Source organism: Octopus bimaculoides, chromosome 10 (assembly GCF_001194135.2).
Source record: "Octopus bimaculoides isolate UCB-OBI-ISO-001 chromosome 10, ASM119413v2, whole genome shotgun sequence".
In the NCBI taxonomy this organism is placed as follows: domain Eukaryota; kingdom Metazoa; phylum Mollusca; class Cephalopoda; order Octopoda; family Octopodidae; genus Octopus; species Octopus bimaculoides.
Window position 1 is genome coordinate 49346545 of NC_068990.1, and position 9170 is coordinate 49355714.

The 9170-nt window shown below is 39.5% G+C and overlaps 1 protein-coding gene across 2 annotated transcripts in view; it reads right to left on the reverse strand.

Annotated features, from left to right (window-relative positions):
* LOC106872015 (uncharacterized) overlaps positions 1-9170 on the reverse strand; it is a 55130-nt gene that overhangs the window by 22767 nt on the left and 23193 nt on the right. For both annotated transcript variants that reach the window (XM_014918830.2, XM_014918829.2), the window contains exons 7-9: positions 8988-9147; positions 7180-7280; positions 683-882 (exon numbers count right to left, since the gene is read on the reverse strand). In XM_014918830.2, the coding sequence (XP_014774316.1) occupies positions 683-882; positions 7180-7280; positions 8988-9147 (461 nt within the window). The remainder of the gene's footprint in view (positions 1-682; positions 883-7179; positions 7281-8987; positions 9148-9170) is intronic.

The window sequence follows — 9170 nt, forward strand, 5'->3', positions numbered from 1 at the left end:
AAGAACCCTTTCTTCAATTATGTTCCAAATATCACATTAATATGTTGATAAATAAAAAAAGTTACAGGTGTTTAATGAGACTAGTCTAAATTCATGATTATTTTAGAATTTAATTGAAACTCATGAGGGGTGTATTTTGGTCAGAAATATAGTAACGAAAGGGTTAATAAATGTTGTTTACTGCAAGTTATAGATGATTCTTTTTATGACTTCATTGCTTTCAAGGTATTTTCGCGCCTGACATCACAAAATGTGTCTGAATAAACATTGCCGGACAGCAAATAGAGACTCGGACATTGCTTAGAAAATTTTTTTCATTTTTAACCTCATATATAGTACACACTAGGGATTTTGACCTCTAAATTTTGGGAAAAACATGCGGATTATACTCGAGGATTTAAATGGCTGGTCATAGGAAGTTTGTCCGGCTGTAGAAACCTAGACAAAACTAAATACAAGAGTGAGATGTGGCTTCCTCAACTGCCAAGGAGACCAGTAAATTCACATAAGAATTGACACAGGCCATCCAACCAATGCCAGAATGGAAAATGGATGTAATACAATGTAACAAATAGATTGTTTCGTTCAGATAAAAAAAAACACAAAGCAAAATAAAACAGCAAGTATAACAAGAGATACATTAATAAATAAACTAAGACAAAAAATCAAAATAAAAGGTTACCTGAAGATGATCAAGTAAGCGACCTGGAGTGGCAACAATAAAATTGATTCCTTTCACCAATCTTTTAGCCTCATCATCTTTCTTGGTGCCACCCATTATTAATCCAAAGGTAAAATGATGATATTCTAACAACTCTTTTAACACTCCATAGATCTGCATGGCTAATTCTCGAGTGGGAGATATAATAATGGCACCGGTACCTGCAAAAGTTGTACATAAATCATATCACAGACTATGCATAACATATTTGAAATACTAAGGTCAGTGCTTCTTTTACAATGACACGTCATAGGATTAGTCTTCACCATGAGAGTTGTGGGTTCATCATCATCGTCGTTTAACATCCGCTTTCCATGCTAGCATGGGTTGGACGATTTGACTGAGGACTGGTGAAACCGGATGGCAACACCAGGCTCCAATCTAATTTGGCAAAGTTTCTACAGCTGGATGCCCTTCCTAACGCCAACCACACAGAGAGTGTAGTGGGTGCTTTTACGTGTCACCCGCACGAAAGCCAGTCAGGCGGTACTGGCAACGGCCGGATTTTATACTAAGCACTATTATTAAGTATTGCATAAATGATATTGAACATGCTACATATAATTAGTCTGTATCAGTGTACCAATAATTAGCATGATTTGTACTCCTGACAGAATATAAAATTACATCATCTGGATCAAAAACTTTTTGGATAATTTTTTTTAAAGTACACTTTATACAAATTGATTACAAGATAAACAATTACAAAATTTATTGCATTTATTATAGATATTTTTGGAGATGGTAAATGTAAAAAGTTTAACTATAGGTGCACACATGGCTGTGCTGAGTTTGCACCCCAACCTCATGGTTTCAAGATCAATTTCACTGCATGGCACCTTCAGCAAGTGTCTTCTACTACAGCCTTGGATCTACCAAAAGCTTGTGCGTGGGTTTGGTAGATGGAAACTGAAAGAGGCCCATTGTGTTATATGTATGAGAGTGGTCGTGTTACTGTTTCCATGCCAATCACATCGTCATCATCGATTAACGCCCGTTTTCCATGCTGGCATGGGTTGGATGGTTTGACTGAGGTCTGGAGAGCCAGCAGCTGCACCAAGCTCCAATCTGATCTGGCAAAGTTTCTAACGCCAACCACTCCGAGGGTGTAGTGGGTGCTTTTTACATGCCACTGGCACAGGAGCCAGTCAGGCTAACCTGGTATCGACCACGTTCAGATGGTGCATTTTACGTGCCACCAGAATGTGAGCCAGATATGGGGCACCGGTCCCATCTACGATATTGGTTTTACTCGACTCAACAGGTCTTCTCAAGCACATCATATCACCCAACGCATCAGGGGTATACTTAACAGGACTGGACATGCATGGCTGCGATCTCACTTTAGTTTCCAGGACTTCTCAATCACAGCAAATCTCCAAGAGTCCCAGTCTTCTGTCATTGCCTCTGTGAGGCCCAATGTTAGGTCATATTTCACCACCTCATCCCATGTCTTCTTGGGTCTACCTCTTCCACAAGTCCCTTCTACAGTTAGGGAGTGACACTTCCCCACACAGTTGTCTTCATTCATACATAACACATGGCCATATCAGCGCAGTCGCCTCTCTGGAACACCACATTTGATGCTTCTTAAGCCCAACCTTTCTCTCAGGGCGCTTACACTGTCGTGTATGCACAGTGACATTGCACATCCAGCGGAGCATACTAACTTCATTTCTTTCAAGCCTACGTATGTCATCAGCATTCATGGCCCATGTTTCACTGCCGTGTAGCATAGCACTTCGCACACATGCATCATACAGTCTACTTTTCATCCTGAGCGAGAGGCCCTTAGTTGCCAGCAGAGGTAGGAGCTCCTTGAACTTTGCTCAGGCTATTCTTACTCTAGTCGCTCCATTCTCAGAGCAACTGCCCCCACTACAGACTTGGTCACCTAGGTAGCAGAAGCTATTAACTACTTCTAGTTTCTCCCCCTGGCATGTGATGGAATCTGTTTTCTGTACATCTTCAGTGTTTATTACCCCAGTGCATCTGCCACACGCAAAAACTATTTTCCTGGTTAACCTTCCTTTGATATTGCTGCACCTCTTATGTGTTCAAAGCTTACACCGGGTACATTGTATCAAGTTTCTACCCTTTTCTACAGATCAAGCAGGGCCATCTACCTGAAGCAAGTTGTAATTTGACAGCTTTCCTACTTACTAAGACTTTGGTTTTGGCTAGGTTAACCCTAAGGCCCTTCGATTGTAGACCTTCCTTCCACACCCTAAACTTCATATTCAGTTCTGGCAGTGACTTGACTATTAGCATAGAGGAGCTCTCAGGGGCAGCCTGTCTTGAATTCCTTGCCAACCCTCACCTTACTGACATCATCTCTGTACAGGGCTTGTACAGCTCTTACCAACCACTCGTCTATCCCTAGTTTCTGCATTGGCCACCAGATAAGGGATCAGGTCACCCTGTCAAAGGCTTTCTCCAAGTCAACAAAAACCAAGTACAAAAGTTTATCTTTGACTAGGTATTTCTCCTGCAGTTGCCTTACCAGAAATATAGCATCAATGGTGTTTCTGTCTGGCACAAAACTGAACTGCATCTTATCTAGGCTAACTCTCTCCCTAATTAGTTGGGCTATGAACCTCTCTGTAACTTTCATCATCTGATCCAATAATTTGATACCCCTGTAGTTATTTCTGTCTAAAGCATCATCTTTCCCCTTGTAGCAGTTGACTATGGTGCTGCTACACCAGTCATTGGGTATGACTCCTTCGTGAACTACCTGATTTACGCTCTGGGTGACAAGACCCTAACCCACACCGCCCAATATTTTAAGCATCCCAGCAGTGATTCCTGATGGGCCAGGTGCTTTCCCCATCTTCATATCCTTAATTGCTTTATCTACCTGGGTACAATCAATTCGAATAGCTGATCCCTCAATTGGGTCAACCTTTGGCAGACTCTCCTCCTCCCGATATTCTCCACATTCAGCAGTCTTTCATAATGGCTTCCCCAAGCCTTTTTCTTAGCAGAATCATTAAACATAAGGGCACCACCATCCATGTAGATACATTTCTCTCCTATGACATCACGGTTTTCTCTCACACACTGTCTTGCAATCCGAAATACTTCAGTTCTCTGGTTGTTCATGTCGCTGAACATTGGCAGACTTCTTTTCTGCTACTCCCTTGGCTATATATACCTGTCCCTTTGCTTCCCTTTTGGCTATCTGATACATTCTCCTGCTACCCCGACTCTTCCAAGAATTCCAAGCCTGTTTCTTTGCTCTAATAGCCCTGTCTACAGTACTGTTCCACCACCATGTTATCTTAGGCCTGGAAGGGACTTTACACCAGCCACAGATTTGGTCTGTGGCACTCAGCAAGCTGTCTCGCAGGAATTCCCAGCTGCCTTCTATGTCACAGGACTGTAGTTCCTCCTCACTACCATCAAATTTCTTGGTAAGGATATCCCTAAATCTCTGACCATGTGAAGGGTTCCTAAGCTTCCATGCCCTTTTCCAGATTGGTCTGGATTTTGGCATCCTTCTGGCCTCAAGCCTAAAGTCACTAATAACTAGTCTATGTTGGGTGGGGTTTACATTCCTCACCAGGGAGGGCCTTTGTATTTAAGAGGAACCATGCATCTCACTGTCTGGTGAGAATGAAATCAATCTGGCTAGCAGAGTCAGCCTTGTTCCCTTTTCATTTCTGGGACCAACCCCATGTACACCATATGCTGTCCGACATGCCCATTAAAATCTCCAGCCACAAAGATGAGATCATTATCACTCATCTTTGAGGTAGCCTGCAGAAGAATATCATAAAAGTGATCCTTCTGTTCATTTCGTAGGCCCGCTTGTGGGGCGTAGGCAGAGATAATTGTAGCTATACTATTCTACAATACTAGCCTGAGCTTACGTACTCTATCACACACACTCACTACCTCTATGACCTTATCCATCCATTTCTCTGCAAGAAGTATGCCCACAGCCCCTATTCCATCACTATTACCTTCCCAGAAGAGTTAATACCTATGTGCTTTGCTTGTGACAATTCTGGCTGAAGATCCTCTCCATCTTACCTCTTGTACACAACATACATCAACGCGTCTCCATTGAAGTATCTCTACAATCTTGCTAGACCTACCTTTACATATGCCTTCATTTAGAGTGCCAACTCTGAAAACTGGGAAAGAGATATGGGAGGTAACACAGGAAGATGTTATTCAGTAGGTTCCCGTGAACGTTTGGTAACAGACGTCATAATAATTGTCCTTGCTTTTAACCTACCGTCATTCAAACATGTTAGAGTTGTTAAGGTTGTAACTTCTACTGGGGGGAGTGAGAAAGCGTTGTATATGAAAGTGTTTGAGGCGTAAATATAAGCGTTATGAGCCTTGTGGGAGAAGCATTACTGATGCTGCAGGTATGCGTAAATAAAATTTTTTTAAATGGTAAGTGGACTACTATCTGATTTAGTTAGTCTAAAGATAGGGGGATGGAGAGAGAGGAAAGGGCAGCAAGATTACCAATAGAGGAGGAGAGAGGGGAAGGGCAATTGGATGTCCAGTAAAAGAAAGATTTCCAGTAAGAGAGAAAGATTTCCGGTAAGAGTGAGAGAGAAAGAAATTTCCAGTAAGAGTGAGAGAAAGATTTCCAGTGTGTGAGAGAGAGAGAAAGATTTCCAGTGTGTGAGAGAGAGAGATTTCTGGTATTGGTGGTGGGGTGGGAAAAGGTGGGCACAACCACAGACACAAAAGATCATTTTAAGGGTTATAGCAAACAAGGAGTTATTTTAGAGAAAAGTACAAGATGGGGAGGGGACGGGTATAGAGGTGATAGCCAGAAATGGACGAAGAAGGCAGCATTTTTGCCCTAAGCTTCAAAGGGAAATAGCAGTGAGTTACCATTGCAATAAGAAATAAGAGATACAGACAGCAAAGAAAGAAATTATTTTAATGAACAGTACATCATGCCGGTGGCAGGTAAAAAGCACCCACTACACTCTTGGAGTGGTTGGCATTAGGAAGGGCATCAGCTGTAGAAACTCTGCCAGATCAGATTGGAGTCTGGTGTAGCCATCTGCTTCACCAGTCCCCAGTCAAATCGTCCAACCCATGCTAGCATGGAAAGCGGATGTTAAATGATGATGATAAAGTCAAGAAACAAGGGAAGGGATTATTATTTTAGAGGGGGAGATTGCAAATTTGAAAGTTATTTGATGAGTTGATGTAGAGGTTTACAGTTTAGGTCATTTTAATTGTTATAGCAAACAAGGAGGAGTTATTTTAGAGACAAGTACAAGTTAAGTACACACATGTAGCCAAGAAACAAGGTTAGTTGTTGTAGGATTAAAACAAGCAAGAAAGAATTATTTTAGAGAATAGATGAGTTTGAATGAATGAGGCAATTAAAAAACAAGAGAGCTTCTTAGCTAAGTTATGCATATTTTCAAGTGTCATCACTGCCAAACATATGGAATAGACAAAACTAAACTAAACTAACAGTGTCACTGTCATGCAAGCAGTGTCCATTTCCAATCTTCTATAACATACTAGGTCATGGGGAAATAGCACCTTACTTAGAAACAGGTGAGGGTTGGCAACAAGAATGACATCAGGTTGTAGAAAATTTGCCTTAACAAATTCCATCCAACCAATGCAAGCATAGACAAATGGACAAAAAACAATGATGGCGATGGAAACTCATGGGCTTCAGAATTTTCAGTTAAAACTGTTCGCCCATTTTACATGTTTTTCCATGACTGCATCGGTTGGACAATTACATGATTTGAGGAATTGTTTTATAGTCAAAAGCCCTTCCTGACACTACCCCTTATTTGTTTTTCAAATAAGGAATCACTTATCTCACATAGCTTCAAAAGCATCAAAATGCCCAGATGGTTCAACAGAACAAACTGACAACACACCACCCACAGCATTTTCAGACAAGAAGTTGCAAATGTATACAAACATAAATAAAATGGTCTTCTTTCAGCTTCAGTCTACCAAATTCACTCACAAGGATTTTGTCAACCTAGGGATATAGAAAACACTTTGCCCAAAGAGCCACACAATGAGACTGAACTAGAGATGAATTTCTCGACCAACAACCACACCTGCACATAAGTTTGAGCTTCTAAATAAAGTTTCACTGACATTATAGATACTTACCTATAATTTTCCAATAATTTTGATACTTATGCAACAAGTTTGATTTCAAGAAGTTTATCCAAATCTATCATTAACCCTTTAGTATCCAAATTACAATAAAATGTAATGCTCATTTATTCACATTGTTTTGAATTAACCATTCATTATTTTTTAGATTTGAGATTTTGATGAGGTAATACTTAATTTTTAGAATGGTATTGTAAGGTTAGTGTGAGAGGCCGGGTCTGGCCAGTTTGGACATAAAACAGGTAGAATATTTTGGCTGGATATGGTCAGTTTAAATGCTAAAAGGTTAAAGGAAATGTTACTGATAAAGAATTACGACTTACCATTCCTTGGCATGAACTTCAGTTTGTACAAGAGTTCAACAACAGGAATCAGAAAAGCTAATGTTTTGCCACTTCCAGTTTTAGCAGCTCCCATCAAATCTCTAGTTAGATAGAAAATTGAAGGAAATTAATCAGAAATATTTCAATCACGCTTTTTTTTTTTTTTAAAGCATTTAACTATCAATAAATGAAGTTAGTCATCATTGTCATTATTTAATGTCCATTTTGCATGCTAGAATAAGTTGGACAGCTTAACAGCGGCTGGTAAGGCCAGGGGCTGCACCAGGTTCTATAGTCAGTTTTGACTTGGTTTCAACAGCTGGATGCCCTTCCTAAATTAAACCACTCTAGAGTGAAGCAGCCAAGAAACATGCCAATGACTGCAAAAAGTGGAAAATAACTGTTGAGGCCCTATGCTCCACAAGGGGCAAAAAGGATTAAGAGAGAGAGTGTACTGGGTGCTTTTTATGTGGTACCATCAATGTTTTTTACATGGCACCAGCATCCACACAAATGCTTTTTATGCTGCACCTTGGTTTTAGAATCTCTAAAGTTTCTAAATAATTGTTCTTGTGAAACAGAGCTGGAGGATAAATAGGTGCATGAGAGTCTCTCCAGGCCAAGCTACTTCCACACATTGAGAGACACAACTCTGGTATTACAGACATGATTAGTATGTAGCAGGAAAGAATACATAGTCTTAGTTGGTCATACCTAGGAATCCAGCTGGAAAGCCTAATGATGGCTGCTTCTAACAGAACCCTATTGAGGAGGTGCCTGAATAGTTTAACACAACCCTCCCAGGAATAGAGGGCAAAGAAGATGGATGGATAGGTAGCATTACTAAGTGTTAATATTTACAAGGAAGATGACAAATACTTATCTAAATTCTAAAAAATTACTTGTAAATTTAACCTAACACAGAGCAATAATAAGTGTAAATTTCAACTGATTTTATCATCATCATCATCCTAGATTACCAAATTATTTGTAACAAGTTGCATCTTGATCCTTCACCAGTAACTACATTTAAAGAAATGCCCAAGACTATTTTAAACTGACTTGCCTTTTGAGTGATACTTTAATTTAATTAAAAGTAACATCATCATCATTGTTTCAATGTCTACTTCTCCATGCTTGCATAGGTCAGATGAATTTGTTGAGGCAGATTTTTCTATTTCTGGATGCCCTACCTGTCATCAACCCACACCTGTTTCCAGGTATGTTAATATTTTTCTATGGCTTGACATGTTTTCACGGAAGACTGGATAAGAACACCACCTGTATGACAGTGGCACTCATTTAAAACAATCATGTGATGTCATAACAAGGAGACACCAACTCATACACACCCACATATATATATATGAAATAGATTTCTTTCAGTTTCTATCAATTAAATCCATTCACAAAGCTTTGGTTTTCCCAGGGCTGTTGTAGAAGACATTTGCCCAAGGTACCATATGGTGAGACTAAAGTCAAAACCATGTGGTTGAGAAGTGAACTTATTAACCACAATCAAGTCTGCTCCTATAACTTACAAAAATAAAATCCCTATTACTTAAATAAAATATAATATAATATAGCCAGTAAATTTCAAAAGATAATCTCTCAGATTCCCCAGTTATGCTACAATTTTAAAAATACATCCACTGTATGTGTATATATATATATATATATATATATATATATAACTTTTAATAATCTCTGGATGAAAACAAGGTACACACACTTAACTTAAAGAATACTGATATTGTTTAATTACATCTCTTCATTTTAAGAGACATGTAAAACGCAATAATACTCACCTTCCCTCAAGTAAGTAAGGAATACTTTTAGCTTGAATTTCTGTCATGTGTGTGAAACCCATTTTTTTAATAGCATCCATCGTTGGTGAAGAAACATATTTGGATAATACATCAAAAGAGTTATCAGAAAGGATCTGTGATGCCAACTGACTGCCTGGTACTATAGGAACAGAGGAAAATATA